Source organism: Coenobita brevimanus, chromosome 75 (assembly GCF_032717465.1).
Source record: "Coenobita brevimanus isolate Jiangsu-jjx chromosome 75, ASM3271746v2, whole genome shotgun sequence".
In the NCBI taxonomy this organism is placed as follows: Eukaryota; Metazoa; Arthropoda; class Malacostraca; order Decapoda; family Coenobitidae; genus Coenobita; species Coenobita brevimanus.
In genome coordinates this window covers 11245023-11263769 of record NC_137028.1, presented here as the reverse complement: position 1 = coordinate 11263769, position 18747 = coordinate 11245023, and the positions used below count along the sequence as shown (strand labels likewise).

The window sequence follows — 18747 nt, the reverse complement described above, 5'->3', positions numbered from 1 at the left end:
GAGTTAGGAATCTTTTTATCCATACTTTTTTGGATTCCTCTTTTTTCATGAGCTTGTTGGCATTTTTAATATTTCCTCTACAGTGTTTGCACTCTGGAATGTGACTTTCAGGGGCCTTGACTTACTTCTTTCATATTTCCCTAGCCTTTTATGTTCTATATCTTTCCCACAGATATCCTCTGATACTTTTTTTTTTTGTGTGTGTGTGTGTGTGTCCGACTCTGGGCATAGGCTTCACAGCCTGCTATCAAGGCCCAGCAGTCCTCCCACATACCATACACCTCTGCATGTCACCAGCAGTTGTATGTTAATTTCCATCTCCATTTTGTCCCTTGAGATTCTGTTTTTTATTTCTTCACCTATGCCACTGATTACTATGTATTTGTTAATCTCGACAGCTTCCCTGCCTAGTTTTGGGTTATTCTTTATAATTTCTTTCACTTCCTTTCTTATGCATTTTTCTTCTACCCTTCTATCTAAATCATTCTTTACTTTCACTATTTCAGCATACCTAGTTTGTACCTCATCATGGTAATTTCTCACCACATCTACTCACTCGATGTAGTGCTGCTCATGTGTCTGCCATTTCCTCTCCTCCTTCCTTATTTACGTCCCTCCTCTTCTGTCTTTCTGGATTGCATTCTTATCTCATCTTTCTGCCTATGGGTGACTTTACACTCCCTCTTCTGTCTTTCTTTCCTTCATTATTTCTTTCCTGTCCCTGCTGCCCATGTGTGAGTACACTAGGTGACAAGCCAAATGGTTTCCTGCACACCAGGAAACCATTTACTATGCTGGGTTGTAACCATGTAACCAAATTTTGGCGCCTGGTGGTTTAGTGGGTAATTACGGTGCTCCAGTCGGATTGGGCTGGTGAAGGCCTATATCCAAGGGGTGGTTGGGGTTTATTGTTCACGTAATGCCACTCAGAGATGAGTGAGGCTCGTCACTCTCATCTTAAATGTCAGGACCAAGTTCCCTCGTCCCAGGCTCCTATGCTTCTCATGGGGCAAGGTAGGATTGGATGATTGGATGATGGAGGGATGGATGAATCCATTTACCTGTGTTTTTTTCTCTTCAGTGTTAATACTTTGGTCTATCAGACTGCTTTCTTGCCTGATTTTCTCCGTATCATTTCTGAAATAATCCATAATTCTCTCATGGTTAACAACTGTACATCCCATTTCACTAGCCCGTGTCGATCCATGCATCCATCATCCAATCCTACGTTGCCCCATTAGGAGCATAGGAGCCTGGGGCTAGGCACTTGTTCCTGACATTTAAGATGAGAGTGAGCTAGCCTTTATTCTCAGTGAATTTACCTCAGCTGATAGTTCATCTGTTGTGGTGGCTTTTCTGTTTATTTCCAATATTAATTCCTCATTTTTTTCCTTCTGTCTGCATAGCTCATTCTTGATTTCTTCAATTTTCATTTGAAAAGATCCTTCCAGCCTACATACTCTTTCAACTAATTTATCGTAAGTTTTCTTTTCAACCACGTCTGGGTAGAAGTCATCATCCTGTTTTTTACCTTTGTCTCTTTTCTTAACACCATCTAAAGGCATCTTTCCAGAATAAGCCTTCTTAAAGAAAAGATCTTTACTTGGAGTTTTTCCATCACTCTGTCATCTGCTAACCTTGATGTCGTCCAGCTGACGTGAGGAAATTCGTCACATTCCTGGACACTAATATACTTACTTTATTCTACACTTTTATTTCTTGTTTTACTATATTGAATCCATCCATCCATCCATCCATCATTCAGTCCTACATTGCTCTATGGGGAGCATAGGATCCCGGCTCTAGGCAGTTGGTCCTGATATTTAATCCTCTCACGCACCATAAGTTTTCAGTAAGTTTTGATTCCACGCACAGAACAAAAACCTCGCTCAGGCTGGCTCGCGCGACAAGTGAAAAATTTCTGTGGCCCAATTTACCCTAGGAAAGTGCTTATATTGTTATAAATTGCATCCCATCATCCTCGTTGATGCTTATACTATCAGTTAAGAAAAAAGAACATAAAACAGATGAATAAATGTACAGAAATGAAGCCTTAATAAACCTAATTTACATGAAAACTAGCTTCTCATAACTTCCCAACATCGTGAAAAATTTGTCCTGTGATGCGCAGTTGCAAAGGACATGTCTATATGCAGAATTTCATGACCTTGCATCTGTGAAAGTTTCAAGTTGATGTGTCCAATAGTTTTCAAGTACTGTATATCGAAAAAAACTATGAAAATCGCCTAAAAACGTCTGATTTGTTTATTATTTCGTATGTTGTTAGTGACACTGTAACAAACATATACTGTATGTAAATTCTTTCCAGTTTTGTAGCCCAAAGGTTAAGGAAGCCCATGATATAATTCACAGTGTTATAACTCTTATTGTTTGAAAAGTTACAATGGGTTGCGCTTCGTGACAGCAACTTCGCTCTGGCCTCTAGGCTGAGTGTGTTCGTCTTTCGTAACTTTTCTCCACTTATTTTCACACATAGGTTACTTTGCTTTTACAAAAGTATGCATGAGAAATCATCAGCATGATTAAGCTTTCTTCAGATTTTGATGCGACCTACAGTGCTCGTCAGAAGTATAGAGCGCCCTGCGTCCCTCCTGAGAAACAAACCTTTCAACATTGAAAAAACATATAAATAATGCATTTTATTTACCTTTAGTGCTTCGTAGGGTAGCCTTTACGTTTCTTCACGGACCTGAGACGTCTTGGAAGTGAAAGGGCGAGGCTCCTGAGGTGCTGGAGGGGTATTTTGTCCCAGGAGTCACGAATGGCGGCTTCCAACTTAGGCAGAGAGCTCACGTCTTTCCCTTGGAGACTCTTCTTTACGAGGTACCAGAGGTTTTCAATGGGGTTGAGGTCTGGGCTATTTCCTGGCCAGTCTGTCATGAATGATACCTCGCAGTCACGAAGCCAATTGGTGACCGATTTGTTCCTTGTGAGCAGGTGCACCGTCCAGCTGAAACACTCGTGCACCTGTTAGCTCGAAGGAGTCTGGTAAATGATCACACAGAAGCTCCAGGTAAACATCCTGGTTCACTCTGATGTTCTTGGGAAGTACAACAAGCTTCCCCAAACCCTTCCCTGAGAAACAACCCCATACCATGAGTGAATCAGGATGTTTAACTGTGCTTTCTACATACCGTGGGTCAAGTGGGTCACTGCCTTTGCGTCGATACACACGTGCTCCTCTGTTACAGGTAACACTAAACGTTGCCTCATCAGACCACAACACTGACAACCATTGCTCCTCACCCCAGGTTAGATATTTATTAGCAAAGGAAAGCCTACGAATTCTCTGGCTCTTGGTGAGAAGAGGCTTTTTCACAGGCCTGTGACTTGTGTAACCAAGCTCATGCACCCTACGAGACACTGTTCTCACTGACACCTCACCAAACACTTCCTGGTTGCTCTCCTTAATTTTCCTTGCACTCACACGAGGATTAAACTCCACTGCACGTTTTAAAACATTAACAGACCTTGGGGAAGTTTTCCTAGGCCTACCAGACCGCGGTTTCTTTGTGGGAACTGCACCACTGTTTTCCTCCCGAAACCGCGCACACCAACGACGCACTGTCGATCGTGCCACACCAACCAATTCACTAATTTCCTTTGTCTGGTGGCCTGCCTCCTTTAGAGCAATGATCTGGGATATGATTTCACTCGATAGTTCACGGGTAGGTGCCATAACAAAGTTGTGAAGGCCAGAACACTGCGGGACACTCGGTAAAAAATGGCGCAATTTGAGAGGGACACTCGGCGGAGTTCCTCTCTCTCAGGCAGCCCGTGGGCGACTGAGGCGGGAACCAACCAGCGCGTCGGAAGGCCCCAGGCTACCGTGACGTCATGCTCGGAGCTCAAACTTGTGGCTCAATTCTTACCCCCCAGAATGGGTGATTCTTTTTGGGCCATAAGTATTGCGCGCCTGGCGGACAACGCTGAATACTTCTGACGAGCACTGTATACTTTATGAGTGTAATGACTGAGAGAGTATCAATGAAATCCACCACGTTTTCCCTATGAGAAATATATAGTAAACACACATATTATACCTTACAATACAGTAGTATAAAAACTAGACAAATAAGCTGGTTACTCACGTCCTCTAGCTGTGTTGTAGTGTTTCTTGAAAGGAGTTGGAGTTGCAGAGAGGAGGACAGGTACGATCACAGCCTGTGTGTGTGTGAGTATTTTTGATGTGTGTGTGTGTGTGTGTGTGTGTGTGGAGTGATGGCAGTGGTGTCAGTTGTCATAGAGGTGATGGCAGTGGTGTCAGTTGTCATAGAGGTGATGGCAGTGGTGTCAGTTGTCATAGAGGTGATGGCAGTGGTGTCAGTTGTCATGGGAGTGATGGCAGTGGTGTCAGTTGTCATGGGAGTGATGGCAGTGGTGTCATTTGTCATAGGAGTGATGGCAGTGGTGTCATTTGTCACAGGAGTGATGGAAGTGGTGTCAGTTGTCATAGGAGTGATGGCAGTGGTGTCAGTTGTCATAGGAGTGATGACAGTGGTGTCAGTTGTCATAGGAGTGATGGCAGTGGTGTCGGTTGTCATAGGAGTGATGGCAGTGGTGTCAGTTGTCATAGGAGTGATGGCTGTGGTGTCAGTTGTCATAGGAGTGATGACTGTGATGTCAGTTGTCATAGGAGTGATGGCAGTGGGGTCAGTTGTCATAGGAGTGATGCAATGGTGTCAGTTGTCATAGGAGTGATGGCAGTGGTCAGTTGTCGTAGGAGTGATGGCAGTGGTGTTAGTTGTCGTAGGAGTGATGGCAGTGGTGTCAGTTGTCGTAGGAATGATGGCAGTGGTGTCAGTTGTCATAGGAGTGGTGGCAGTTGTCATGTACTCTTTCTCTGATAAGCCCTTGTAGGTTTAGTGTAAAATAGGAGGGGAACGGTAAAAATCGGTTAGGAATTTTCAAATCTGGCTTTCTCTGAAACTATATAAGAAACACTTATACACTTTCTTTACAAGCACACTGCACTATATATAGCATAGAATCATAAGGTATGGACGGTGTGGTAGTAGGAAATGCAGGTTTAAATGCCTGACTGTGCACTCACACACCCTTCAAGCCTGGCTATCGAGAGAATACTGAGCTAAATATTGGCTGCTTGCCCCTCTGATAGGCTCCCGGTTGTTGCCATATATTTCCCTTAGATGTGGCTTCCCTCAGTTTTGACTCAACCAAATTTGACGCAAATCCATCTACAGGAAAAGTTTCTATGACCATTTTTTTTTTTTTCTTTTTTATGCGAGGAAGGAACCAAAGGCCATGAGCCGGCAGTAACAGTTCCCTCCAAGAGAAAAACAAAATACAATAGAGAGCCAAATTCAAGATCCGATCATTTTGAGATGCCTGGACACACTACGTTTGAAAGACTGGAGATCATAGGCAGCAGGAAATACAGACAGAGGGAGACAGTTCCAGAGCTGACCTGTTGCATAAATGAAAGACTGGGAGTAACGGTTAACTCTTGCATTAGAGAGTTGGACAGAAAAGGGATGAGAGTTTGCTGCCAGACGGGTGCTACGCGCCCGTTGTAGAGGTGGAGGAATGCAAGCAGACAGTTCAGAGGAGCAGTGGCCATTAAAGTAGTGATAGAAAAGAGATAAAGATGCAACAGTGCGGGGAAGAGACAGAGGTTGAAGGGAGTCAGTAAGAGGAGGAGAGTTAATGAGACGAAAAGCCTTTGACTTCACCCTATTGAGAAGAGCTGTATGTGGGGAGCCTCCCCACACATGAGAGTTGTACTCCACACAGGGGCGGATAAAACCCCTGTATAGAGTCAACAATTGTGCAGGGGTAAAGAAAGAGCGGAGTCTGCTTAGCACACCCAATCTCTTGGAAGCAGATTTTACAAGAGATGCAATATGATCTTTCCAAGATAAGTCCCGAGTAAACGAAACCCCAAGCATGTTCAACGATAATACAGGATTAAGCTGAATATTATTAAACATTAGTGGGTATACCTGTGGAAGACTTTGTCGGGTTGATAGGTGTAAGAACTGAGTCTTAGATGCATTAAAGACAACCATATTATTTTTACCCCAGTCAGAGATATGAGCCAAGTCAGACATTAGGTGTGCCATAGCCTCATCCCTTGTTTCTTGAAGTAACTGTTGAGATGGGCGTTGCGGGAACCGAATGGAAAGGTGAAGGGTGGAGTCATCAGTGTATGAGTGGATAGGGTTAGATGTACAGCTTAGAAGATCATTGATGAATAAAAGGAAGAGAGTAGGTGATAGGACAGAGCCCTGAGGAACACCACTGTTGATAGATCTAGGAGAAGAACGATGGCCGTCTACAACAGCGGCTATAGAACGACCAGAAAGGAAGCTAGCGATGAAGGCACAGATAGAAGAATAGAAACCGTAGGAGGGCAGTTTGGAAATTAAAGATTTATGCCAGACTCGATCGAAAGCCTTTGAGATGTCAAGTGCAATGGCAAAGCTTTCGCCAAAGTCCCGAAAGGAGGATGACCAGGAGTCTGAAAGGTAGGTGAGAAGATCGCCAGTGGAGCGTCCCTGACGGAACCCATACTGACGATCGGAAAGAAGGTTGTGATAGGAAAGATGCCTTAAAATTTTTCTATTAAGAATTGACTCGAAAACTTTTGAAATAAAGGACGTTAAAGCAATTGGACGATAGTTGGAGGGTTGGGAGTGGTCACCCTTCTTTGGGACTGGCTGAATGAGAGCAAACTTCCAGCAAGAAGGAAAGGTACAAGTTGACAGACAAAGGCGAAATAGTTTGCCTAGGCAGGGTGTAAGCACAGAAGCACAGTTCTTGAGAACAACAGGAGGAACCCCATCAGGCCCATATGCCTCGTTAGTACTGAGGCCAGTGATGGCAGAAAATACATCAACTGAAGAAATTTTAATGTCAGCCATAAGGAAGTCAGATGGGGGAAGTGATTGAGGAACAGCACCGGAATCGTCTAAGGTGGAATTGGAGGAGAAAGTCTGTGCGAAGAGATCTGCTTTATCAGTAGAAGAAATAGCTACAGAATCATCAGAGTAGAAAAGAGGAGGGAAGGATGATGAGGTAAAGTTGTTAGAAAGATTTTTGGCAAGGTGCCAGAAGGAGCGGGAAGAATTCGAGTTGGAGAGTTGAGAGCATTTAGTATGGATGAAATTATTTTTAGTAGAGCGAAGAACAGACTTAGCACGATTCCGGGCAGAAACGTAAAGATTATGTGATTCAGGGGTGGGTTGGCTCCGGTACCTTTTGTAGGCCTTCTCCTTGTTGCGGACAGCATTAGAACAAGCGTGATTAAACCAAGGCTTTCTTGCGTTAGTCAAAGGATATGAGAAAGGAATGTATGCATCCATGCCCGAGAGAATAACCTCCGTAATGCGCAAGGCACACTCAGATGGCGCGCGGCCATGGAAGCAATAATCATTCCAGGGAAAATCAAAGAAGTACTGCCTGAGGGCCTCCCAGTCCGCGGCTCCAAAATGCCAGAGACGACGTTTCCCTGGAGGGTCCACAGGCCGTACCGGAGTGATAGGACAGGTTAAGGTAATAAGGTTGTGATCGGAGGAGCCCAACAGAGAGAAAAGATTAACAGAGTAAGCAGAAGGATTAGTTGTGAGGAAGAGGTCTAGTATGTTGGAGCTCTCTCCAAGGCGGTCAGGGATACGGGTAGGGTGCTGTACAAGCTGCTCTAGGTCATTAACGATAGAAAAGATGTAGGCTTGTTCACCAGGTGGATCCGTGAAAGGAGAGGAGAGCCAAAGGTGGTGGTGAACATTGAAATCTCCAAGAATGGAGATTTCAGAGAAAGGAGAAATGGACAGAATGTGTTCCATCGTAGGAGTAAGATAGTCGAAGAATTTTTGATAGTCAGTAGAATTAAGGGATAAGTAAACAGCACAGATATATTTAGTCAGAGAATGACAGGAAAGCCGAAGCCAGAGTGTGGAGAATTCAGAAGAATCAAGGTCAGGAACACGAGAGCAAGATAAGTCGTTGCGTATGTATACACAACAGCCACCTTTGGCTTTGAAATGAGTATAGAGAAAGTAGGAGGATACAGAAAAGGGTTTGCTGTCAGTTGCCTCAGACAGCTGAGTCTCCGTTAGAAAAAGAAGGTGAGGTTTAGAGGAGGAGAGGTGGTGCTCTACAGAGCGAAAGTTAGATGAAAGGCCGCGAATGTTGCAGAAATGAAGAAGAAGAGAGTCAGACCGTGGTTCCAGGCACCTCGAGTCGTCACCTGGAGACGGGCAGATGGCTGGGGCATTTATGGTCCCCCCCCCTGGGGACTCCGAGGCTGGGTGAATTGACGCCATTTTTGGTTAATTTTGAATAGGAAGTGTAGTGTGTACTGTGCATGTAGTTTGGTGAAGATAGTTAGAGAAATTTGTACTGGGGAGCATGCTGGCCTACTCTCTGTGTAACTGAGACACTGAAAAAGTTCAGCAAAGGGGGATGGTCAGGAACTAGTCCTGAGGGCTGATGAAACGGGAGCTCCAGCACTCCCTGTCATCAGCTTTCCATCCACCTCGTGAGTACTGCCCTGCTCGACTGGTGCTACAGTCATCGGTTACTCTTCATATTGCAAGGCTTATGACTCACGTTGCGTCATCTTGCGCGAGGGGGTTAAGATGAGAATGACCAGCCTCACTCATCCCTAAGTGGCAGTACGTGAGCAATAAACCCCAACCACCCCTTAGATATAAACCTTCATCGGCTCAATCTAATTGGAGCGCAATAATCACCCACTAAACCACGTTGTGCCAAAATTTGGTTATATGGTTACCACCCAGCATAGAAAATGGTTTCCTGGTGTACAGGTAACCATTTGGCTTGTCACTCAGTGGAGAGTCACCCACTGGCAGAAGAAAGAGGAAAGAATGAAGGAAAGAAAGACAGAAGAGAATGGATGGGAAGAAAGATGGAGGAGAGGAAAGGGCAGACCCCCGAGAGCAGCGCTGCATTGAATGAGTGGATGTTGGGCGTCCCCACCTACCACAACTATGTTGAATCATCACCTAAATTAGCTTGTCCCATATATAGATTCAATTTAGGTATCCCCAGACTGGAGCTCAGTGACACACATCCAACCCTTGTTCTAGTCAGTGTGTGTGTGTGTGTGTGTGTGTGTGTAAGAGAGAGAAAGAGAGAATGTGTGTGAAGATAAGGTAACCAGGAGGCTCATCTGCCAAAGCCATTTCAAGTTTAAGGGTCCCCAGGAGGAAACAAGTGTCAGAAATGATGATATAGTTAAATTATGGAGTGTACATGAAGGGAGTGTTTGGTTAGAAATACATTAGCAATGTGCGGTGTTGCAGGAGTGTCATCTAGTAAGAAGGAATAGGCTTAGTGACATGTAGAAGTTGAAGAGGAGTGGAGGGGAAAAAAAACAAAAGAAGGAGGTTGGGGTGGATTCAGGTGAAGAGTACAGGTGATTGAAAGAGGTAATGTAATGAGTTTGAAAATAAATGATATTTCTTCAACTTTCCTTTTAATATCTGCTTTGATGATGGCACTGCCATCATCGTGTGTTACAGTTCTATTGCTGTAAGATTAGAATGCAAGATTTGTTTTCTCCTTTTCAGGATTATGATGCCATGGTTCACCTGGTAGATGACCTCAAGACTCTCCCTAATCGCAAGCTGTACACAAGTACCCCAGCCATCAGGTTCCTGTATGGCTTTGCACTCAACAGGTATACTTCATCAATGTAATTTCATATTTTACCCCCACTCACCAGGCAATGTTTAATGCAGTCGTCACCCCACTACGGCCAATTTCTCAGAAACCGCTGAAAAATGCTTGTTTTCATACCTTAATATCTTGGATAGTATAGCACTTAGGGATATGAATTAACAACCATTTTACTCAGCAGATCTTCCTCTTGTGAATGAAAGTATCCCCAGGTCTGTAGGTCCTTCAATTGATGAGTAATGACGTGGGAAAGAAAACTAATTTTCGGCATGAGAGAGGAGGTATTCGTGCGTCTGCCCACGGCACCGACTATGGCTTTGCTCTCAGTGTGGTAACTTACTCCACTACTAGATAAACTAGACACTGTTGCATCCAAGGCATGCCTTATGGCACTATCATTGAGCCTTTTTCTAGTATCCTTGGAAAAAGGCTTGGCAGGGGCGGATGATGCAAGCGTCCACGTAAGGCAAGAACAGAATCGGACAAGAAATGTAAGAAAACATCATCCTACACCTGGCAGTCACGGAGATGAATGAGGTATACTTGGCTAGGGTGCTTGGAGGCTATCCCCACCCTTTGGTGACGAGATCAAGTGGCGGTCAGTTCAAACTGTGGCATGAAAACACTTGTGGTTATAGCCATTGCCCAATTTTGCATTGGATGTAGCCATCATCCGGCACTTAGGGGTTAAAATGTAATTCTTTAACCAATGATGTTCGGCGTTTAATTCCACTGACCCCTTCCCCAGCTGGGGATTTCTGGAAAATCACCTTCCTCCCCCCCATAATACAGTAGTCCCTCATTTATCCAGATGCTCAGTATCCAGACATGTTCATTACCCAGACACTGGACCTTGGCTGTATTAAACCATAATCCGAATTTACTTGCTACTATCCGAGAACTTCAGCTGGCCAGCTGACAATCAAACATTTGGTATCGTGGCCTCTGGACTCGAGCCTTGAGCTGGAAGTAATCTGTAACCCAAAACCAGAGCTAAAATGTCTGTCCACCCCTGTACTGAATGGTCAAAGCCATGCGCTTGTCTGATCACTAGCAGTGAACCTCAAGCACCTGAGTAATACGACTGGAACCCGCAAGTGATGTCAAAATATCTGTACGCATCCCCACCGAATGTTCAGTGTCACGCAGCCACTGGGCTAAGTCTTTCCCAACTGCAACCACTATCAAACACAGACCACAAGTCACGAGTATATGTTCAGTGGCAGCAGCCGTCTGCCTTTCTACTGAATGTCAAAATCTCTTGGTCACCGTGAGTTGTGTTTTGTGCTTGGCCACTCAGCGTCTAACAGACTGCAAGCCACAAGTAAATGTATAGTAAAAGTGTCCATCTGCCTGTTGACAGAAGGGGGAGAATCCTGCCCACAGCCCCACTTCTCCCCCCCCCCATCCCTCTTCCATACCCTCGCAGCTCCCTTCTCAGTCCTTCAGTCCCTTCCCTCCTCCATGGTGATAACACTGACTCGTGAGTTTTCAATTTTTTTTTGCGTTTTTTTCTACTACTATTGGTCATATCGAAATTCCGAATTGACCACAAGAAAGCTCATGAAATTCTGCGTCTAGGCATATGCTTAATCCATGTAAGGTCTGTCTATCTATCTATCTATTGCCAGACGCCTCAATCCCGTTTGGGGTGGCCACAAACAAATCGCCTCCATGTCGTCCTGTTCCCCGCCATTTCACTGACCTGCTCCCAACTCACACACCCCTCTCTCATATACCACTCCATCCCATCCTTCCATCTCATCCTCAGCCTCCCCCTCCCTCTTCCCCCCTCCACCTCACTCTCATACACTCTCTTCGTCTGTCTTTCACTCTACATCCTCTTCACCTGGCCAAACCACCTCAGTGTGTTCCTCATAACGCCTCCTATCACATCCACATCCACACCACAACGCTCCTTTATATCCTCATTCATCAGCCTGTCTCTCCATGTGACTCCACAGGCTCCTCTTAAATAATTCATTTCTACTGCTCTCACTCTTGACTTGTGTCCTTCCAACAACATCCAAGCTTCACTTCCATACGTTAGAGTTGGTATCATAATACTGTCATGTACAGTAGTGCACCAACTTTCGCTACAGCAGGATTCGCAGAATCCACTTTCGCGGCATGCACCAAATATTCCCAAACTTCCACTTTCGCTTGAAAAAAATCGATTTTCGCGCACAAATTTTTTGGTTTGGGACAATATTTTGAACTTTGAATTTCCTGCACCGCCCGCCCGCAACCCACCGCCATCTTGAATGACGTCATGTCAACACTCTGTCCACCCATTCCCGTCATTGTGTACGAGCATGCTAGCTCCACTGTGTTGGATTCTCACGGTTCAGTGGCCTCTACTATACCTGGTAGTGTGGGGAAAGGGCCTGGTGGTGTGGGGGAAACTCAGCACAGAGTGGAAGTGTTGCATCAAGTTGCATCTGAGGAGGCAGAGAGAGAGAGTGGTAGCGAGGCAGCAAGAGGTGGCGCCAATACGTCTGGCGTGGCTAAATAAGCCCGCCACGCGCCTCGGATACTTACCCCCAACATCCATTAAACACCTCAACCTGGTCTCTGTGGTATGTTTCTCCTCATATAATGTGTACTGTACAGTTTTTATTGTTTGTATCTCACAATGCAATGTACAATAGTGATTTGATGTACTGTATTGCAAGTGAAAATGAAAATCTGATGTTACTTTAGGATAACCGGGAACCAATTAGCCTTTTTGCCATAAAGACAATGCCCCAATTTTCGCTAATTCCACTTTCGTGCATTATTTTTGGACCCAATTAGGCGCGAAAATTGGTGCCCCACTGTAGTAACTTTTCACTTCCATGCTCATTCCCAGTTTCTTATCACAGCTTTCAAGGAACCAGCAACCTTTCTTCCCTGCTGTACCCTTTCAAGCACTTCACCCTCCAAACCTCCATCCTTACTCATCACACTACCCAAGTAATTAAACATACTCACATTTTCCAATTCCTCACCATCCAACCTCGCTGTACATTCACTAACTTCACCTCTCTCAAAGACCATCACTTTACTCTTCCCTACATTCACCTTTAGATTCTGTTTCTTACACACTCTCCCAAACTCATCCACCAAGCCTTGCAGCTCCCCTTTGTCTTCACTCAACAACACAGTATCATATGCAAACAACCGTACAGGGAGTTTCCAAACGCTACCCTCTCTCACCAGGGCCACTCCAATATCCACCACCCTACCTTGTACCTCTTTTATTACCCCATCCATGTACAGATTCAGCAACCATGGAGACATGATACATCCCTGTTTCAACCCAACCTTCTCTATCTATCTATCGCCAGACGCCTCAATCCCGTTTGGGGTGGCCACAAACAAATTGCCTCCAAGTTGCCCTGTCCCACGCCATCTCACTGCCCAGCTCCCAACTCACACCCCCCTCTCTCATATACCTCTCCAGCCCATCCCTCCATCTCATCCTCGGCCTCCCCCTCCCTCTTCCCCCCTCCACCTCACTCACATACACTCTCTTCGTCAGGCTTTCACCCTCCATCCTCTCCACATGGCCAAACCACTTCAGTGTGTTCCTCATAACACTTCCTATCACATCCACATCCACACCACAACGCTCCTTTATATCCTCATTCGTCACCCTGTCTCTCCATGTGACTCCACAGGCTTCTCTTAAATAACTCATTTCCACTGCTCTCACTCTTGACTTGTGTCCTTCCAACAACGTCCAAGCTTCACTTCCGTACGTTAGAGTTGGTATCACAATACTGTCATGTAGTAACTTTTTCACTTCCATGATCACTTCCCTGTTTCTTATCACTGCTTTCAAAGAACCAGCAACCTTTCTTCCCTGCTGTATCCTTTCAAGCATTCACCCTCCAAACCTCCATCCTTACGCATCACACTACCCAAGTACTTAAACGTACTCACATTTTCCAATTCCTCACCATCCAACCTCGCTGTACATTCACTGACTTCACCTCTCTCAAAGACCATCACTTTACTCTTCCCTACATTCACCTTTAGATTCCATTTCTTACACACTCTCCCAAACTCATCCACCAAGCCTTGCAGCTCTCCTTCGTCATCATTCAACAACACAGTATCATCTGCAAACAACAGTACAGGGAGTTTCCAAACACTATCCTCTCTCACCAGGGCCACTTCAACATCCGCTACCCTACCTTATACCTCTTTTATTACCCCATCCATGTACAGATTGAACAACCATGGAGACATGACACATCCCTGCTTCAACCCAACTTTCAAAGAGAAAAATTCACTTAGTTCACCATCCACACGCACTGCGGCCTTCGCACCATCGTACATACTCTTCACAGCATTCAACAACTTCCCATCTACTCCATATATTCTTAACACTTTCCACAATCCTTGTCTATCCACCCTGTCATATGCTTTCTCCAAACCCATGAAAGCCGCATACAGCTTCTTTCCCTTCTCTAGAAACTTTTCCACTAAAGATATAAGAATGAATATCTGATCTACACAACCTTTCCCCTTCCTAAAGCCTCCCTGTTCTTCTCCAACTAATTTCTCTGTTCTTTCTCTAACTCTGTCAATAAGTATCCTACCATACACTTTTCCTATTATACTAAGAAGACAAATGCCCCTATGATTACCACACACTTCTTTTTCCCCTTTTCCTTTGTACAAGGGAATAATTATACCTGACTTCCAATCCTCCGGGACTCTACCTTCCTCCCAGGCCAATCTGCACATCTTCCACATCCATTCTACTACTATCTCTCCCCCATGCTTCAGCATTTCACCACACACTCCATCAATTCCTGGGGCTTTCCCTGATTTAACTTTCTTCATTGCTTCCACAACTTTTATCCTACTGATTTCTTCCTGTCTTCTCACCTCCCTCCTTCTCCCAGCCATTCCCCAGCCACTTATACTCGCATTACTTCCATCCTCTATGTTCAGCAATTCCTTAAAGTGTTCTCTCCATCTGCTCACTTTTTCTCCATTCTCCACTTGTAATCTACCATTTTTATCTTTCACTCACCTGCTAACTTCACTTCCACCCTGTCATACTCTTTTCACCTCTTTCCAGAATATTTTCTTACAGTCCCTCCACTTTACACTCAAATTCCTTCCAAATTCCTCATCCACTCTCTTCATACTCTCTCTTACCAATCTTTTCACCTCTCTCTTTCTTTCTACATATAACTCTCTTTTCCGCCATGTAAGGTGCTGGCAAAATTTAATGCTAGGATGGTGGGAAGTTATATGGAGGTAAGTTTTACTCCTGAACACTTTATTCTCACTGCATTTGTGTACTTGTGCTTATCAGTTTTATGTGTTTTTATCAGCTTATCTTATAGTATGAACGCCAGCGAAGATGGTGGTATACCATTTATACCAATATAACCAATTTCCAGTGGCATATTTGGCCGTGGAATTCTTTTTTTTTTAGCCCCAGGACCACTCGTTACAGATAACCAAATTTCATAATGTCTTCAGGTTTTTTGTTGATTTTTGTTGGTTATGTATTGTTTTCTTGGTGTTTAGCATTACTTCATATATTCCTATACTCTATGTGTTTTGATGTCTAAATGTGGCAGTTTGACCTGAAAACAGTGCCAAAATTAGAAGAGGTACTGTACATAGAGTACACTCAAGCCCCTGCTATCGGGCCTAATTGGTCACAGGAAACGCGCATGATAGCTGAATACGCGATAGCTGCACTGAACAATCAATGGGAAAATTTCTAATTGGTTTTTCGGTGGCCCATTTTTCTAACTTTTAATCACTTTATGCCTACGATTTCCTGCCAATCTCTCCTCTAACATGAAATATAGCATTATTATATTAATAATAACAGTATAAAGAATAAATAAACAACATAAAAGGCCATCAAACTTTTATAAGGCTTACGGCTTGGGTGGTTTGATGGGTTCCGAGGCTTGGGAGTGGCTTAATTGCCGCCAGATCTTTTTGGCTGTCTCCATTTCTTTAGTGTCCACAGCTAAAGAGGGTATCACATGGTACCTTATATCAGGAATGGCTGAGGAACATTTAAGTGGAACAAAACTTGGACGCTATCACACACGTTCCTCACACTGTCGTTAGAGCCTCATCTCAGTTGTAAACACGTGATTACTTTATCGACCTCACAGGTTTTTCGGCATAAGTAATATTAACTCTTTATAAGGGTTTCAAAACGATTGATATTTATTTTAAAATACAATATTAATAAGTATTCAGTGTTAGGCTAAATTTCAATGCTGTAGTACGATATATTCTTTCGAGCCGAATGGGTTTTGGTCACTGTTTTGCCTGTCGTGTCCTCAGCAGGAATCCGTTCAGATGCATTCCAAATGCCCGTGCTATAATCGGGAATTTTACCACGTTACCGTTCCGATTAACCATCGTATCCTCTGCAAACCTCGTATGAAGTGCCATGTGAATAAGTTTCGCTTAGCCTGTCTTCAAACGCGACACGTGATAGCGGTCTTGGGGTGCTTGATAGCATGTATGGTTGTGCATTTGATGTGTGCTTGATAGCAGATAAGCGTGATAGCTGAACGTGCAATAGCAGGGGGTTGAGTGTAGTGTATAGGTTGGATTTTTTTTTTTTTTTTCCTCCATGGTTTCCTTGGTGTTTAGCATTACTTTGAATATTCCTGTGTGTTTTGATGTCTAAATTTGGCAAATTTCCCCGAAAACAGTGCCAGAATTAGAAGGGGTACTGTACATAGAGTCGTGTATAGGTAAGGAGTTCTTTGGTGAAAGGGTACAGCAGGGAAGGAAGGTTGTTGGCACACTGAAAGCAGTGATGAGAAATAGGGAGGTGAGTATGGAAGTTAAGAAGTCACTGCATGATGGTATTGTGATCCCTACCCTGACGTATGGAAGCGAGGCGTGGACCTTGCAAGAGGGGAACAAGTCAAGAGTGAGAGCAGTGGAAATGAGTTACTTGAGAGGAGCATGTGGAGTGACATGGAGGGACAGGTTGACGAATGAAGAAGTGAAGGAACGTTGTGGGGTAGATGTGGATGTGGTTGAAAAGATTAGGAGAAATACACTGAGGTGGTTTGGACATGTGGAGAGAATGGAGAATGAAAGACTGACTAAGAGGGTGTATGTAGGTGAGGTGGAGGGAGGGATAGACCGAGGATGAGGTGGAGGGATGGAGTTGAGAGGTATATGAGGGAGGGGGGGGTGAGTTGGGGGGAGGGGAGTCAAATGGTGGGTGACAGAGTGACTTGGAGGCGTTTTGTCTGCGGCCACCCTTTGCGGGATTAGGGCGTCGGGCTATAGATAGATAGATAGATAGATTTTTTTTTTTTTTATGGTTTTCATGGTGTTTAGCATTACAGTAATTTGGATATTCCTATGTGTGTTTTTATTTCTAAATATGGTAGACTGACCTGAAAACAGTGCCAAAATTAGGAGGGGTACTGTACATACAGTAGTGTATAGGTAGGTGTTTTTTGGTTTTCAGAGTTTCTTTTGCATGGTTTTCTTGGTGTTGAAAACTATTTTGGATAATCCTATGTATGTTTTGATGTCAAAATATGGCAGAATTACCGGAAAACACTGCCAAAACAAGGGGTGGTACTGTACACAGAGTAGTGTTTAGGTAGGATGTTTTTTGGTTTTCAGTGGTTTTTCTGCATGGTTTTCTTGGTGTTTAGCATTACTTTGGATATTCCTTTGTGTATTTTGATGTCTAAATGTGCCTGAGTGACCAGAAAACTGCCAAATTAAGTATAGGTACAATACAAATAGGTTAGGTATGGATTGGAGGTTGGGTATAAATAAGGTCGAGGAATGGTAGGGGAATAGTGTTCATTATCCAGATGTTGCCACTAATCAGACATGCCTTTGGCCTTATTATGTCCGGATAAATGAGAGATTACTGTATCCCAGCTAATACTTAGCTAAGAATAAAAATCAAAGTGTCATAATACTCACCAATCCTTCAACTTCAAGCTGATGGCCTCAGATTGTCTGGGTAGTGAGTAGTGTCAGAGAGAGAGCCTTTGGAAGTGGGGTAACTTTTTGTGTTTTTTGTGGCTGTGTCCATATGCATGGCACAAGTAAGGCTTATATAAGTCCTCCACAGTAAAAATACACTTTCAGAATAGTGCAGTCAACTACAAACACCATTTTTCTGTAGGCTTTGAGAAGTGTTGTGTGAGTGTGCAGTGGTGTGAGCAAGGGAGTGCAGTCACTATGGCAATGACCTTTAGGCAGGCTGGCTGACTTCTCACCGGACACGGAAAAATTTTTGCATAGCTCTATCCGTGATGGAAGTGCACAGGTAACTGGAGCATGACTGGGATCCATGTAGGAGGGTTGCCAGTGTTTGCCTGTGGTGGTAATTACCTGCTAAATGTTCAAACAGTGCTGCGAAACTCTAGATCATGTATATATGCTACCCAGACATCTCCAGGCTGTCATCTATATGTGACACCCGGATGCCATGGATTAAATATGATAAGTGGTGTCTTGATGTTGTGTATCTCATTACATACATACTTCAGCCATACATTTCCCTTCTTCATTGCTTTCTTTCCTCGACTTCCGTATCTTTCCGTTTCACACATTTCTTTACCATATCTCACCATCTTGACCTTCCAATACCTCTACTGTCCATTCCACTCACATGCACCATTTCTCTCTTCACCACCAGTATTGATATCCATTATCAGTATGACCATACCATGTAAGCACACTGTTATATCCTCTGGTCAGATGACTGCCTAACTCCATGTGGTTCACAGGTCTCTTTGATTCTGACCCTGTCCGTCAGACATACTACAGGCAAACCCCGATTTATGGTACCCGTAGATGTGATACCCCGGAATAGTGATTGGGGTAGAAATACCACCGATTTTGATAATATTTTTTACTTAAATTTTGTGCTTAGGTTGATTTATAAACTGTTTTTAGACTTAGATTATTGTGTTTTAGTCATAGGTAAAGTGAGCATTGTCAGTTGGGGTACGAATTCTCTCCCATCAGACGAAGTACAAAACAGTGTGGTCAGCTAGGCAACTCATACACAAATATTGTCAAGTCTTCCCCCTC

The 18747-nt window shown here is 44.0% G+C and overlaps 1 protein-coding gene across 1 annotated transcript in view; it reads left to right on the top strand.

The window, feature by feature from the left end:
* Positions 1-18747, top strand: part of Ask1 (apoptotic signal-regulating kinase 1) — a 450944-nt gene that overhangs the window by 87486 nt on the left and 344711 nt on the right. The window contains exon 6 of the mRNA XM_080278838.1: positions 9576-9685. Coding sequence (XP_080134964.1) covers positions 9576-9685 — 110 coding nt within the window. The remainder of the gene's footprint in view (positions 1-9575; positions 9686-18747) is intronic.